General features: G+C 43.4%; 1 protein-coding gene across 2 annotated transcripts in view; it reads right to left on the reverse strand.

Annotated features, from left to right (window-relative positions):
- RASA3 (RAS p21 protein activator 3) overlaps positions 1-16,741 on the reverse strand; it is a 265,746-nt gene that overhangs the window by 114,175 nt on the left and 134,830 nt on the right. For both annotated transcript variants that reach the window (XM_038388188.2, XM_038388179.2), the window contains exon 3: positions 6,437-6,540. In XM_038388188.2, coding sequence (XP_038244116.1) covers positions 6,437-6,540 — 104 coding nt within the window. The remainder of the gene's footprint in view (positions 1-6,436; positions 6,541-16,741) is intronic.

Genomic DNA, 16,741 nt, shown 5'->3' on the forward strand with positions numbered 1-16,741 from the left:
GTTCTACATAGAGACTTCTCTCTGGACCATGCCTAGATCCCAAATACAGCCTTTTGGTCTCCCTTCTCTTGCTCATGGCTCGACAGCCTCAGCTTCTTCTCACTGCTGTCAGTGCACACACACTCCCATCACTATTCCAGTCTTTACCTCTCCTTTTAATCAGTGCTTTCTCATGCCTCAGTGTTACCACTCCAGCTCATCCAGCTCCATAAGCTCCCCTTTGCTCAGTATCTGGTCCCAACTTCTTCCAGGCCTTTGCTCATGCCACCAATGACACTCAATACTCTGTCCTTCCCATGTCAGGGGTCTCTATATGTGCAGGTCTCACTTCACCTGGACTCTTAGTCCCTACCGCCCCACTCACTTATTGAGAGAAAAATCAGGGGTGTCCTCTTCCATCCAGGGAGACCGATGGGCATATTTCAGGCCAACAATGAAAATCACATTTTTGTTAGGTAACTTTGGACACTAAAATATAGTTCAAATATTGCTTACAGAGGTTGTGAACTTGACTGTCTGTTTTCTGTCTGATAGGATAGATTTGACATCTTTTTGATTTGGGGTTTTGGAGAGGGCTAAGTACGTGCATCCCAGAATGCTGAGAGGGTGGGGGGTTTTTAGGTAGTATGCTGTCAGAGTTCCTTCTGAATAATTAATATTTGCTGGGGCTTTTATTTACTGTAATATTAATTATCAAGGTTCTAGAACTTTGACTAGGTGTCTTTTTTTTCTTCAAATTTGAAATATTTATATTTCTACCTTGGCCTGTTGTGACAGTGAATTCTCCGGCATCAAAGGTAGAAGTATAGTACACATTGTGTAGCAGAGATGAAGTCTTGAGCCAGCAAAAACAAAACAAGTCAGATATTTTCTTCCTATTTATAAGATATCTGTGAACAAAAACAAACCCAAAAGGATAAACACTTATGCAGTAGATAAATTTTAGAGCAACAATGCAGTATATTTTTGGCACTGGTGGATGAAAGGGTCAGCCCCTCCTGCACCTCAACCCCAATTTTGTGAGCATTCATGGCCCACCATACTATTTCCATACCCAGATGTGGCTCTCGGGCCAAAATGTTTGCCCACCCCTGCTTTAAATTGACTTCAATAGACTTTGGATCAAGCTCATAAAGTAATAGCTGCATTTCTATGAACAAATCCTATTCCCAAGAAAATTACCGCCTATTTATTTAATGACTCCAGCTCCTCCCTCTCCTGCTCTCCAGCCCCTTGTCATAGCCTTGCCAGAGTTAGTCTGACCAGGATAACTCTCCTTTCCAGGACCGTCAAGACTGTGGTCCTTATTCAGAAGAATTCCTTTCTTCAGATGAAGAATCGGCAAGATCAGATTAGAAAGGGAAGGAGCACCTCCTTACTACCACACAAGAGAGTCTCTCCATCAGAGGAGCATGGGTTTTCCTCCAATTTCTAAAAGAAGGCTCCAAAGCTTGAAGTTTCAAAAAGTTTAAATTCCAGTTTTATAATTTCTTCTTTTTTATTCAAATCAAGAGATTTCCCTACTTTCTGGCCTAAATCTGACATTTGAGAAGTGGCAGAGTGTTCAGCAATTAAGATTTTACACTAATGAGTCTTTTAAGTTGAAATGCCTTCTATTAGAGGTTCCATAAATGGAGTTGTACATGTCCAAAACCACCTTGATGGATTAAGAAATTAGTTCAGGGAGCTTTGAGAATATTATTTGTATTGCAGTAAGTGCCTGGAGACTCCAGCCAAGATCATGGTCCCACTGTGGTATGTGCTGTACACAAAAATAGGAAGAGCTAGTCCTGGCTCCAAAGAGCTTAAAATCTGAGTAGATGAGACAAAGAGTTGGAGAAATGATGTAATTATCCCCATTTTATAGATTGGAAACTGAGGTAGAGAGAGACTGAATGACTTGCCCAAGGTTACATAGGTCTGTCAGAGTGGGGTACTGAAACCAGATCTCCTGAGTTCTACCTCAGGGCCTTAACCAACAAATTTATGCTTTCACTCCAGTTTGGAATGAAACACACAAAGATAATGCTGCTCTTCACCTTAAAAAAGAGATAGCAGGAGAAACCCTAAAGTGAAGAATAGTAGGCATCCGGATTTGTCTATAGCAGTGGCTCTCAACCTATTTACCATTGTGGCCACATATGCAGCGCTCTCTGTGTTATGTGGACCCATTCCCACAATATATATACTATCTATATGGCCCTGAGGATGTCACATGGGCAGCAGCTGTGTGCTGATTGGGCCACAAGCGGCCTGTGGGACCACTGATCTAGAGAGGAAAGCTCTCTAATCTTTACTAGCTAAATGTTAGAATTCAGTTTACTAACTGAAAAGTTTCTTAACTCTGAACATATATTAAAAGTTTTAAAAGTATACCTTTGGAAAGTAAAAGCTTTGGAAATCTGATAGAAGTTCAAGGAAGGACTGAAGATGCCAAACAATCCTTCAATTGTTTGACTTCTAATGCCAACAATCAGTGGCTCAAGGGAACATATACCCCTCTGTTTTAGATTATAGTATCTGTACAAAGATTTACCATTACCAGATAAAATCCCTATTTTAAGTAAACCTGCCTTTGTATCTCAGTGCAGTGGAGTCACTAAATAGGCAGTAATTTTCTTGGGAATAGGATTTGTTTATAGAAATGCAGCTATTACTTTATGAGCTTGATCCAAAGTCTATTGAAGTCAATTTAAAGCAGGGGTGGGCAAACATTTTGACCCGAGGGCCACATCTGGGTATGGAAATTGTATGGCAAGCCATGAATGCTCACAAAATTGGGGTTGGGGTACAAGAGGGGGTGAGGGCTCTGGCTGGAGGTGTGGGCTCTGGGGTGGGGCTGGGGATGAGAGATTTGGGGTGTAGGAGGGTGCTCCAGGCTGGGACTGAGGGATTTGGAGGGCAGGAGGGGGATCAGGGTTGGGGGTTGCGGGCTCTGTGGGGGAGCCAGAAATGAGGAGTTCAGGGTGCAGGTGGGGGCTCTGGAATGGGGCAGGAGGGTTTAGGGCTTCGGATGGGAGTGCAGGCTCTGCGATGGGGTTGGGGATGATGGGTTTGGGGTGCAGGAGGTTGCTCCGGGCTGGGTCTGAGGTGTTCGGAGGGTGGGGGGGGGATCAGGGCTAGGGCAGGGGGGTTGGGGTACAGGAGGGGGTCAGGGTGCAGTCTATGCATGGCGCTTATCTTAAGCAGCCCCCCTCTGGCTCCTACATGGCAGCGTGGCCAGGTGGCTCCACATGCTGCCTTGTCCACAGGTGCTATACTATACTATACTATACTGAGAAGAATTGTGTTGATAGCTAGATAGATTCACTCTATATGCACTAAGCATGACAGCATACTGCATTTGTATAGCATATACTCACTTTTTTTGTAACTATTTCTCCACACTCCCCTCCAGCTCCCACAAACTTAGCAAAGCACATATTCCTCATTGTGAACTACAGATTTACTAAGCTGGAACATTGTTGTTTATAATAAAGATAATGTATGATTTTGTCAAACTGTTGAAAAAACAATCCATCTGAAACTTTAAAATAAAAAATAACATTGCAAGGATAATGAAAAATGTCTATGCTCCTAAAAGAGTGGTTTTCAACCAGGGGCCCACAGATTGTCGAAGGGATCTGTGAAAGGCTGTTATAGTGGTTTTCAGCCTGTGGTCTGCAGACCCCTGGGAGTCCAAAGACTATGTCTAAGATTTCCAAAGGGGTCTGCACCTCCATTTGAAATTTTTTAGGCATCCACAAATAAAAAAGTTTGGAAAAAAAACCCTTGTTCTAAAACAAATACATTTTGACATTTATATAACTGATTAAAAGGATTTTAAATCTCTTCCCTGCTCCTCAACAACAACATGAAGGCTTGAGGAAGCTCCTTATCCTTCTAACTGACTGTCTAGATGGTCAGTTAGTACTCAGCCAGCCAGGCTGTAAACCTACAGCACACTAACCTCCAGGGTTGCCAACTGTCTAATCACACAAACCCAAACACACTTGCTGCCCTGCCCCTTCCCTGAGGCCCAGCCCCGCTCACTACATTCCTCCCTCCCTCCATCACTCACTCTCCCCCACCCTCACTCTCTTTCACCAGGCTGGGGCAGGGAGTTGTGTTGTGGGAGGGGGGGTGGGCTCTGGGCTGGGGTTGAGGGGCTTGGAGTGTGGGAGGGGGCTCCGAGCTGAGCCTGGGGTAGGGGGTTTGGGTGCAGGAGGGGGCTCCGGGCGGGGGTAAGAGGTTGGGGGGGTGGAGGGGCAAAGGCTCTGGGAAGGAGTTTGAGTGCAGAAAGGGGCTCAGGGCTGGGGCAGGGGGTTGGGGCAAGGGGTGTGGGCTCCAGCTAGGCAGCGTTTACCTCAGGCAGCTCCCGGTTGGTGGTGCAGCGGGGCTAAGACAAGCTCCCTGCCTGCCCTGGCCCCACTCCACTCTCGGAAGTGGCCAGCATGTCCCTGCAGGCCAGGGATGGTGGAGCTCCGTGTACAGCCCCTGCCTGCAGGCACCGTTCCCGCAGTTCCCATTGGCTGCAGTTCCTGGCCAATAGGAGCTCTGGAGTCAGTGTTTGGGGTGCGGGCAGAGTGCAGAGACCCTTGGCCCCCAGGGACGTGCCAGCCGCTTCTGGGAGAGGCACAGAGCCAGGGCAGGTAGGGAACCTGCCTTAGCCCCACTACACTGCCAGACTTTTAGCCGCCTAAAATCTCCTGGTTTGGCTTCAGTAGCCTCCGTGAGATAGAGCCTGATTCCAGGAGACTCCTGAACCCCACTAACCTCCGAAGCACTCACTTGTCATGTGGATCCTGCTGCCGCACAGTAACACAGTGCATTTTGACCTATACTTGTTTGAAACAGGAGAAAATCAAAGAACTCTATGGAACTGTTAGTAAATAGCAGCAGGGTCCATGCAGCCACTTAGTGCATGGCAGACTAAATCAGGTGCAGAACGCCCCAGTTTGCTTTGCACTAAGTGACCATATAGACAAGCGCTGAAGCAGATAAATTAAGTGCTACTGAGTTTACTGCATGTTGGGCTTTCAAACAGGATCCTACAAGCAGAGGTCTTGCCTACTTTGCATGGACAGTGAAAAATCTCATGGGACTTTGCACAAGTAAGGGTTTGCCTTGATGTTCTGGGTGAAATTTCTCCTTCCCCTACCACTCTTATACTAGGTGACCCATTAGCTATTGCCCCCTACTCCAAAGGTGGTAGTATTTTAGTGATGCTACATGCAGATAGTTTTTAAAGTATTTGCGGATTTTTTTTTTTTTTTTTGAGATTACAGGCCTGTGATGGCAGCACTCCTGGAGAGCCTCCTTGAGGCTGAGTGTGGTACTGTAATCTTTTCCCTCCTCCTGCCCCCCCCCCGTAATGCATCCGAAAAGTGAGCTGTAGCTCACGAAAGCTTATGCTTAAATAAATTTGTTAGTCTCTAAGGTGCCACAAGTACTCCTTTTCTTTCTGCGAATACAAACTAACACGGCTGCTACTCTGAAACCTGACCTCACTAGGTGGGTCTTCAGTGGCTCAGTCCTCTGGACAAGTCACACAGTCAAAATGGATGAACCCCTTCCAGGGCAGCGAAAGTCAAACCAACCGTCTGCCATCAGCAGGGTCTTCAGCCCCATCGCTAGCCCTTTAAATCCCACCCTTCATTCTGGCTTCTAAAGAATCTTGTCCCCTTCTTGGAACTTAGGCCACTTTGCTAGTGGCCAGTGGGGGAACCCAGAGTCACCCATGATTCCAGGTTCCAACTTAGGGACCTTGCATACAGCAGCCATGTACTGCTTCCTTTAATTAGTTACTGCTGCATTCCCTGGGCCTCTTCCCTCCTGCTCCCTTTACCTTCACCTTAGGGTTAAACTTGTCATGTCCTCTCACTCCCAGGTCTAGTAAATGTAGCCAGTTGAGCTCCTTTGGCCAGAGCAGAGCACCCTTTCTTGCCCCTCTGGTCCCAGCCAGGAACTGACCAGCTAAAGCCCTGCAGCTGCTTTTATCTGAACCTGCTGGGCTCTGATTGGCTGCTTCTACAAGGCCTCTAGGCAGGCTGGGAGGACCCATCTCTGCTGCTCCTTCCTGGGGCGGGGTGTAGCAAGAACCTAGCCCCTCCAGCAGAGGTCCACAAAAGGCCAGGTGCATCCCATCACAAACTCCTACATAAAATCAAGTGATTATAAGTTATGTTGCTAACATTAATATAATGCTGTAATACTTACTGTATATTTTGATTAAACTAATAATCTGCATTCCCCATCAACTTATTTGTATTTCCTAGCATATAATATATAGGAGACAACTTTTTTCTTTTGTGGTGTGTTTTTTTTTAAATCACAATCAATATCATTAATGCCCATTCTAAGATCTGAATTCATATAGCTGCTTATAGTTTGATGAACTTGGGAAATCCTGAAAGATTACAACTACAATGAAAATAGGCATTTTATAAACACATACCTATGATGGAATCCCTTCGGAAAACATCTCTATCAAAAATGTAAAATGACAGGTGACGAAAACTCCGAGGAATTTCACAGTAAAAGTCTTCTCCATAGAAGGGGCTGGGGAAATAAGAAGAGTTAGTATTGGTATCTCAAAGTAGCAAGTTTGTTTTTACTTTATACCCTGAATGTTAACTTCACTTGCCTTTGTTAGGCTGCAACTGTGTGTATGCACTAAGCTACATCTCCAGGCACTATATCACTTTGATTTATTCCATTATATATTAAAATGCCCATGAAACAAAATTTTCCAGTGCATGACAAGGAACAGATATTTATTATTTGTACTGCAATAGCACCTAATGGCTGTAATCAAGGATCAGTGCCCCATTGCAGTAGGTACACAATGACAAGATGGTCCCTGCCACAAAGACTTTGCAATCTAAGTACAGTAAAAGCTATTTTATCTGGCATGTTGGAGGAATGGGGGGTGCCAATAATTGAAAAATGCCATTTAACTAAGTGGGAGAGAGTTTGGGTGTGGGAGGGGGCTTGGGGCGCAGGAGGGGGTGCAGGTTCTGCAGGGTGCTCACCTCAGGGGATGCCCCGCAAGCCGTGACCTGTCCCAGCTGCTCCTAGGCGAAGGTGTGGCAGGTGGCTCTGCACACTGCCTCCACCCCTCCCCGAGTGCTGCCTCCATAGCTCCCATTGGCCAAGAAAAACATCCAATAGGAGCTGCGGGGGCGGCACCTGCGGGCAGAAGCTGTGCGTAGAGCTGCCTACCATGCTTCGGCCTAGAAGTGGCCAGGACAGGTCGCCGCTTGTGGGGAGCTGCCAGAGATGAGCAGCCCCCGGATCCAGCACCCTGCACCCTTTCCTGTGCCCTAAGCCCCCTCCTGCACCCAAACTCCCTCCCTAAGCCAGCATTCCACACCCACTCCTATGCCCCAACTCCCTGCCAGCCCCACACCAAACAGACTATAAACTGGACTTTCAATGAAGATCAGAAATGCCGGTTTATAGAGCTTTCTGGTTGGTGAAGTGCCAGATAAAACAGCTTTTACTGTATAAAACAAGAGGCAGACAGAAGGGTGAGCAAAAGTAACAATGAGGAATTTATAGACTATGTATTCTCCAATGCACATTAAATCAACTCTTTGAACTAATTAATTAATTTAAAATGAAAACCTCACATCCAACTCCTCCATTTTCTCCAAACAAAAATCTCAAATCCAAAACTGATTAAGACAATTGGTAGTAACTAAGCCTTTGAGGTGGATTTGTGATGTTTATTATCTGTTAAAACTAAATATCCATTTCCACCTGATTATAATATACAGAAGAATGATCTAGCTAGATCAACAGAAAAACAAATGATTTTTCCTACAGTTAGGTCAAATTCTACAATGGATAAAAATATCATTTTTAACATACAAATCTGTTTAGAGACGTAAGTAGCTTCCCTTGAATCCTACTAATTTAAACAGAGAAACACCTGAGACTTAATAGCAAGCCTTTTGTTTTTTTTTTTCTATCCAATTATATGGTTAAGGAATTGTATATAAGAACTACAAGCATCTATCAACATTATTTGTGCCGTGACAGGTCTATCGTACTAACACAGATTCTTCACCCCGAGTCACTTAAACTCCATCCGCCCATTCAAATCTACCGAAGCATGAGTCATACTGACAGATGCAGCAAGCACTGCAGATGTAGACTTAAAAATAAATCACTAATTCTAAATAATAGGCTGAAAGCCAGTAGTTTTTCTGTTTAAACAGACCTCCCTATTGTCCTGGCTGGGCACAAGACTGGGAGACGGATTCATTAAAGCTACAGTATAAAAAAACCCTTCAACGGTATTCTGTTAAAAGATTTAATACTCATCTGAGTTATTAATAGTTCCTTACATTAACTTTCCATTTTTCTTGCATTTTAATCAGCATATGTCATTCCCTTGGCTCTGTCAGGACACACATACATTGCTCCTATTATACACAGCAAAAGCATTTTAGGTCACTGCACACCTCTTTTGTTCATACTGCTGCCTAGAATGAAATAAATTTTTAATGGATTTCTGTACTCTCTTAATAGACTTTTGGAGCTAGCCAGCAAGCTTCATTCATTATATAGCAAAACATGGTACTAAATGTCATTTTTAGTGAGAACATGACACAATGTATTAATGGTTAACGTCATGTAATATTATTCAGAAAAAACAAGTGTTAAAATGTATTTATAATAATATATGCTACAATGTCCAAGATTAACAAATGAAGCCCATAATACAGACTCGTAGAGAACTACTATCATTAAACATGGATCCCAAAGGCAGATTTCAGAAAACAAAAAATTACAGTACATCATTTGGTCCCTCTCCTGCCCAGTCTCCTCTGGACATCAGCATCTGATCCCATTTATTGTGTCTCAGCCCCTGAGTATTTACGAATTGTACTTGCATACACAGCTTCTAACTTTTAACTGCAAAAGGTGTTACACACAATTCTTGGTGGCTCTACTCTTGAGTTGGACAATATTTACTTGGTAACGCCATAGTTTAAGTAACTTTATAGATGTTATATATTTACTTTACTCACAGATCTGGTACCTTCCAACAAAGTTTACAACATGTACTTGCTGCATTGGCACTTTTCCATGTTAACTATGACAGCATGCCTTGTCACTTTTGCCTGTTTTCCCTCTATGAAGAAACCTTATTTGATCTCCAGGAGTGTGATATTGTTTTTACAAATAGAAAGCTTGAAATTTCGCACTAGCACAAACTTTTCTACCAAACTGAGCATTATGAACAGCTCTCCTAGCAGAATAGTTCCTAAGGGGAGACCATAAGGCCCTAAACCTGTAAACACTTATGCAGTTGACTTCAGCAGGACTACTCATGTGCACAAAGTTAAGTATGTATGACAGAGTTCAATGCCTAAGCATTAAAGTATCTAAGTTTCTCTGTAGAAATTCTGCTTGCTTTTTCTAGATGTGCTAATGAATCTAGCCATAAAGTCTGTCCTTTCCTTCCCATAAAATACTGATACACATAATAGGCTGTGCCACAAAAAAAAAAAAAAAAAAAAAAAAGACACTGAAGAGATGATGCTTAGTAACCTGTTGATTATATATCCATTTCTCCATTATAATTCCTAGATTACTGTGCCACCTGAAAGCCTGAGAGGTACAAATATGTCTTTTCCCATATTTATTGCACAGTCCTTAAACTCAGATTAGCATTTGATACTCGTAAAAATGTATTGAGGGACAGTAATTAGCCACCCCACCAAACAGACCTCCAAATGGATCAGTCAAACCACCATCATTTGAAGCAGTCAAGAATAGAAAAGACAACAGAGGAAACAACATATGAATGTGCACTGAACATTTCTGGAGAGTGGCCCTCAGAAGTCTTTAAAAGCCTGTTTACAATACATGATGTTGGAAAAGAGCATAATGAAAGGAAGAAATGCAAAGGAAATGCAGTTAGCTATATTATAACTGAATCCTATATCCACTACTGGACACGAGATTTACTTGCATGAGTAGTCCTATTGAACTCATTTGTGTGCCTCACAGTAAGCATTATTCTCACTAGCGTTTGCAGAATAGGGCCCTTATTTTATATTTTAGAAAACTCTGTTCAGTGCTTTCCTGGTTGTGGATTTTGAAGACAGTGTTTTACAATATTCTACTCCAACTCATTCAGATAGTGTATTTTTCCTATATTGTGCTTACTTTTATAAATTAAAAGTGCATTTCTTAAACACTGCATGTATTTCCCAACTGATAATTAAGCAGCAAAACTTTAACTGCAAGAAAATGCACATTAAATCTAATCTGATTTCCCCCCTTCCCCTTGAGTGCTAGGGTGGCTTTGCAAAAACAATATCTTCTTTCTGAAGGAATGAAAAGGAACTATACAACTGCTGTGTGCTTCCACTTAAATTGCAAGCTTATCCTTAACGTATCTCTTCAAACAGTGCCCACTTTGTCTCAAGCCTGGACCTGAGGAGCAAGAGGTCACAGCAGTCAAACCCCATAATTTATTTCTCAAGCCAAACTGTCTTGAGCATCAGCCTCAGGGCTCGAGAAACCTCATTCCAAAAAAACAAATTGCCTCCCCAAAACGGCAATCCACCCTGTTTGCTGCACTAAATGCTTTTATTTGACACAGAAATTAATAAAAGTCAGCAGCATCAAATTACATAGCCCATCAAGAGACTGACAAAGACTTCAAGAACAAATACCAGAATTAGCCCAGTTGAAGATTCAGAGATCTGTCAGAATTTAATGAGTTCAACTTGAACTTCCAATTTGTAAAACATTCCCTGGTAGACTAGACCTACTCTTTCATTAGAAGATTTAATTTGGTGAAAAAGGGGGGGGGAGGGTGTAGTTTTTGAACATCGGAATAAGCATCAATATTTGCAAAAGGAAGCGTTTAAAATATCAAAATAGCTTCTGATTCTTTTAAGTTTTGCAACGACAGCCAAGGGGATGGGGCAGTCAGAAACAGATTTGCAGTGACAGAAGCCACGGCATGCCCTCCTTTTTACCGGGCAGTCAGCATGAAATTAGCCTTCCTTAAAGTATGTTTGAAAATATTTAAGTTTCAGAAATCCTTTGGCACAGGATATTGATTTTAAAGTCCTTTAAATTGTTATTAATTTAACCTGCCTTGGGTTTTATTGTAAGGTGTCCCAGATACTTTGATAGACTGGTGTTCCATACATAGAAGAATAGAGCTTTTGAGTCCCTAGCCTCACAACTGCCACATCCAGCTGTTGACAGTAACTATTCCATAACTAAGGGTGAAGCGAATATCTCATAAGCAGATTCATTTTGAATACACCTCAGTTGTCGTCCTCCCCACCCCCATCTGATCTTCCTGATGTTTCACATGCCAATCTCAACTGTTGGAGAAACGTGGTGGAGCAGGAATCTTCACTGCATGATCTGGGCATGGAATGGGAGTCTGTGGGGAGAAGGAAGGGTAATTTTGAGGCAGGCAGGAGACTGGGGCAGCGGATGAAAGGGGGGAAAATGACAGGAGACTGGAGGGCATGGAGAAAGACAAGGAAAGGCAGAGGCTGTAAACACTTAACTTTAAAAATGGGTAACATATTGTAGCTTTTAAATCCCAAGGTTTTTAATCATGAGAAAAGCTTCCCCTTTCCACCATTTTTTACTCCATATTCCACCCAGGTTTCATCATCTTCCCTTTCCCTCCCTCCCATAGACTTGCTAAAGCCCAGGGGAGCAAAGCCCTTTGCTAGGCCTCATCAAGGCACAGCAGCTCTCCTTTTCTGGCAACCTGATTCAGCAACGTACTTACGCATGTGCTTAAGCACTTTCCTCAGTTGGAAACTTAAACCTCTTTCCTCCAATGAGCAACAGCAAAGTCAAATAAAAACTTCATTTAATAAAAAAAAAAAGTGCAGCACGATTTTCCTTAAAAATTAACAGTTAACACTGGAGAAATATTATTTTCCTCAAAAAACATCTGTTTTAGTGCCCAAATGTGAATTAGTCTGGAAATAGTAAAGGAATCCTTCCTGTCCTCTTCCAAATACTACTTCACTCACCCACATCCAATTCAATTTACAGACAGATTTCCTATTCAAGATCCTATTTCTAATTATCGCCTAGTCATTTTTTATTTTGGCCTATCAGAGTAGCCAAGTGCCCAGTTTTTTGACCGGAATGCCTGCTCAAGAAACAGCTGGCTCTGCGCAGCTCCCGGAAGCAGCCAGCATGTCCCTCCAGCTCCTAGGCGCAGGGATGGCCAGGGGGGCTTAGTGCGCTGCCCCTGCCCATGGTGCCAGCTCCACAGCTCCCACTGGCCTGGAACCATGGCCAATGGGAGCTGCGGGGGCAGCACCTGCGGACAGGGCAGCATGTTGAGCCTTCTGGCTACCCCTGCACTTAGGAACCAGAGGGATATGTCACCACTTCCCAGGAGCTGCCTAAGGTAAGTGCTGCCTGGAGTCTGCACCCTGCACCCCAACTGTGTCTCAGCCCTGAGCCCCCTCTTGCACCCAGACTCCTGCCCAGAGTCCACACCCTTTCTGCACCCCAACCCCCTGGGCCTCAGGCCAGAACCCCCTTCCGCACCCTCCAACCAGAGCCCCCTGCACCCCAAGCCCAGCCCGGAGCTCCTTCCTACACTCCAGCCCCTTGGCTCCACTCTCCAGCCCAGAGCCCTGTCCTGCACCCCAAACCCGTCATCCCCAGCCCCATCCCAGAGCCCACACCCCCAGCCAGAACCCTCCCCCTCCCAGGCCCCAATCCCCTACCCCAGCAAGTGAGCGACGGTGGGGGAGAGCGAGTGAGTGGCGGGCGGGGCAAGGGTGTTTGGATTTCTACAATCAGAAAGTTGGCAACCCTACCTAGCACATGTTTTTGCAAATTCCAGGGGAAAGATGTTAAGGAGCTAGACTGGGGTGGGGGCAAGGGGCAGTCAGGTGCAGTGAATTTAAGCAATGAAAAATTATATAGGAGTAGATCCCATAACAATTTTCAAACATTCTGGTGATCTGGGTTTTTTAAAAGATGCAGGATTTTGTAATTACTTTTCAGTGTTAGCTAGACAGAACCATGTTCAACCTTAACAGTAAAAAAAAGTTTTTGTTTGAAAAATACCTATTAAAAATCATCACAATCAATGTAAATTGAAGGAACAAGAGTATATAGGCTGAATCACATAGACTAGAACCACTACTTCAGTTTCAAATAATGTTGCAAAACCCAGTATTTATTTCTCAACACTTGGGTTTGCAAAAGCAGTCTTGTTCTCATTTTGGCACTGATAGTTCAGTGGATGAAGGGAGAGGGTTGCAACATGAATAATAATGTAACTGCCCAAACCAAACTTCTTTGTATATAGATTTTTCTTCTCCTTTTAAACCTGCCTTTGTACTTGAAGCAAGGACCATTAACATGCTACAGAGAACTCTGCATCCTCTGACTATTTCAACTTGTTTAGAAAGACTGGATTCATTCTGCTGCATGAACTGAAGACCAGAGTTCACATCACAGTGTGAGTTGGAAGAAAAATAAATAGACTGAAGGAGTCTACGAAAGGGCACTTGCCTGTTTCTGAACAATTCAGCATTTGGCTTATAAAATGTGCATACATACTCTGCAACATTTCATTAAGAGAGTGACGAGGGGAATAAAGGATTCTTCAGAATACTTACATAAGACAATCAACAAGGGAATTGGAAGAACGCAGACTCTGATAAAGTTTGTGATTGCTGCTTCTGTAGAACTATAAGGTGAGGATAGATAAGGTGAGATTCTGTAGGAGTAGCCAAAAGAGGCAGACAAAGGTTGCAGGGAATCTAAAACATTTGCTGAATACACCCATACTATATCTGAAACTCTGAGTTCTGGCAGAATATATAAAGCTGGAAGCATATGGTTATATAAGAACTACAACTAAAACAAACCCACACAACTTAAGCCATTGTGAAAGTACAGATCCTCTTCTAATATCCATCCACTGCACATAAGCCTCTTTTTCTCATAAAGAAAAGGAGTACTTGTGGCACCTTAGAGACTAACAAATTTATTTGAGCATAAGCTTTCGTGAGCTACAGCTCACTTCATCGGATGCATTTGGTGGAAAATACAGAGGGGAGATTTATACACACACACACACACACACACACACACACACACACACAGAGAACATGAAACAATGGGTTTTATCATACACACTGTAAGGCGAGTGATCACTTAGGATGAGCCATCACCAGCAGCAGGGGGGGAAAGGAGGAAAACCTTTCATGGTGACAAGCAAGGTAGGCCATTTCCAGCAGTTAACAAGAACATCTGAGGAACAGTGGGGGGTGTGGTGGGGGGGAGAAATAACATGGAGAGATAGTTTTACTTTGTGTAATGACTCATCCATTCCCAGTCTCTAGTCAAGCCTAAGTTAATTGTATCCAGTTTGCAAATTAATTCCAATTCAGCAGTTTCTCATTGGAGTCTGTTTTTGAAGTTTTTCTTGTTGAAGGATAGCCACCCTCAGGTCTGTAATTGAGTGACCGGAAAGATTGAAGTGTTCTCAGACTGGTTTTTGAATGTTATAATTCTTGACGTCTGATGTGTGTCCATTTATTCTTTTACGTAGAAACTGTCCAGTTTGACCAATGTACATGGCAGAGGGGCATTGCTGGCACATGATGGCATATATCACATTGGTAGATGCACAGGTGAACGAGCCTCTGATAGTGTGGCTGATGTGATTAGGCCCTATGATGGTGTCCCCTGAATAGATATGTGGACAGAGTTGGCAACGGGCTTTGTTGCAAGGATAGGTTCCTGGGTTAGTGGTTCTGTTGCGTGGTGTGTGGTTGCTGGTGAGTATTTGCTTCAGACTGGGGGGCTGTCTGTAAGCAAGGACTGGCCCGTCTCCCAAGATCTGTGAGAGTGATGGGTCGTCCTTCAGGATAGGTTGTAGATCCTTGATGATGCGTTGGAGAGGTTTTAGTTTTCTTTTTGCAAATACAGACTAACACGGCTGCTACTCTTTTTCTCATAAGTAATTGGGCTGAAGGACCTGATAGGGAGTACTGTGTCATGAGTTTAAGAACATGTATTCATCTACAAAATCAGAACATTATTACTGGGTTAACTACATTAGATCCAGGGTGGAGGGTGGGGATATTTTAGCTACAGCTATAGTCTCATTTGGTGTAAACTATTTTCTACCACCCCCCTCATTTTTTTCCTAAAATTTCCTCAGCCTGTTCTTTTACTGCTTTTATGTGCGTCTATATCTGATGCCGTTACAGTCTCACCCTGCCGCTCTGAACCCTATCCACTGACTGACATGCCTACCAAACACCAAAAATTCTCCCTTACCCATTTCTAGGGACCTTGTGACTCTTTCATCCATCAAATTTCCTCCCCTCCCCCCAAATAGAAATACCCTTGTCTCGTGGCATATTCAGCCTCTATCTGTACCCCCCTGACAAAGTGGAACTCAAGTTATAGATGTGTTTACTTCATAGGAATTTCTCAGGTTCTTAAAATAGTTACGCACATGGATAGCTTTCAATACTGATATGTATTCTCATTCATAAACCCCTCAGAGCCCTAATGTCCACCAGGCCTCCTCCCACTTCTGGCACTCTGTCCAGCTGTGTTACATGTCTCCCCCACAGAGTCTTGTGCACTCCCTGCCCCGATAATCTCTCATGAGCAGTCTGATTTTCCCCAAGCTCCATTCCCTGCAAGCCCCCTTACCACATTAAGCCTTTAAATGTTGATACACATCAATGTTTAGATCCATCAATGCTGATACATTGATACAATATTGTTTAAAAGCAAAATGTGGTAACTGAATACAGGGCACGGTGGGGCCAGGCAGCGTGTCTAGGGGAGAGTACATTGAGGAGTGAGGCTGTTATGGGAATTGCAGTGGAGCAATCAGATAGGAGAGAAGCTGCTCTTAAAGCACTGCTTATGCCATTCGGTTCAAAGCCTCCTTCCCCATGGCCTTTATGCTGGGCAGAGCTCAGTGTTTCACAAAGGCAGGTGGGCAGTACTGGAACATCTAAGGTGCTGATGTATCCAAGTAATTCCATCAGCTAATCTTGGCATATCTCCAAAGTAAGTGGAACAACTATGTATTTAAAATTTGAGAAGTGGCTTGTGTCCAACACATCCAAATGCGAGAGAGAAGTATGGAGTTTGTGGTTGTTTAGCTAGAGGAACACAAATAAATGTGAGGAAAACAAAGCAAAGTATGTATTTTAAGACGATATCAGCAAACATTACATATTTTATTAAAAATTAGGGCATCTATATGGTTGGTTAGCGCACAGCATGCCAGAGTCTAAACCTACCATGCATTAGTCTGTCACATGTTATCTGGCTGTGTGGATACTGCTACCGTATACTACAAGTTCCATACTGTGCTTTGACATACTGCTGCTCCGAACAGTGTGGACAAGCTTTTATACAGAACAGTAACTCTTTGCAAGACTGAATTTATCAAATTTAGCAACTAAGTTCAGTTGGCAAAGTGTGAAACAAAGGAACTTTATTCTTGTGTTAAATTCAAGTACCCTTAAACTATGGAGTTGCTACAGACTTTTCCTTAATATTGTGGTCTTGCTACTGTGAGGCTACATCAGTATTTTCTGTTTTACAGGGTCAGTACCTCGGTGTGTCTCAGATTTTTTCAGAAGGGAGTTAAATTAAGGTTGCAAGGGCAATGTCCACTCCAGTATTTTTGAACTTGAGTGCGCTTGACTTTGTAGCCTTTTAATCCTTTATGTATATTCCTAATTTTGATAGT

The sequence above is a fragment of the Dermochelys coriacea genome, chromosome 1, assembly GCF_009764565.3.
Source record: "Dermochelys coriacea isolate rDerCor1 chromosome 1, rDerCor1.pri.v4, whole genome shotgun sequence".
In the NCBI taxonomy this organism is placed as follows: Eukaryota; Metazoa; Chordata; order Testudines; family Dermochelyidae; genus Dermochelys; species Dermochelys coriacea.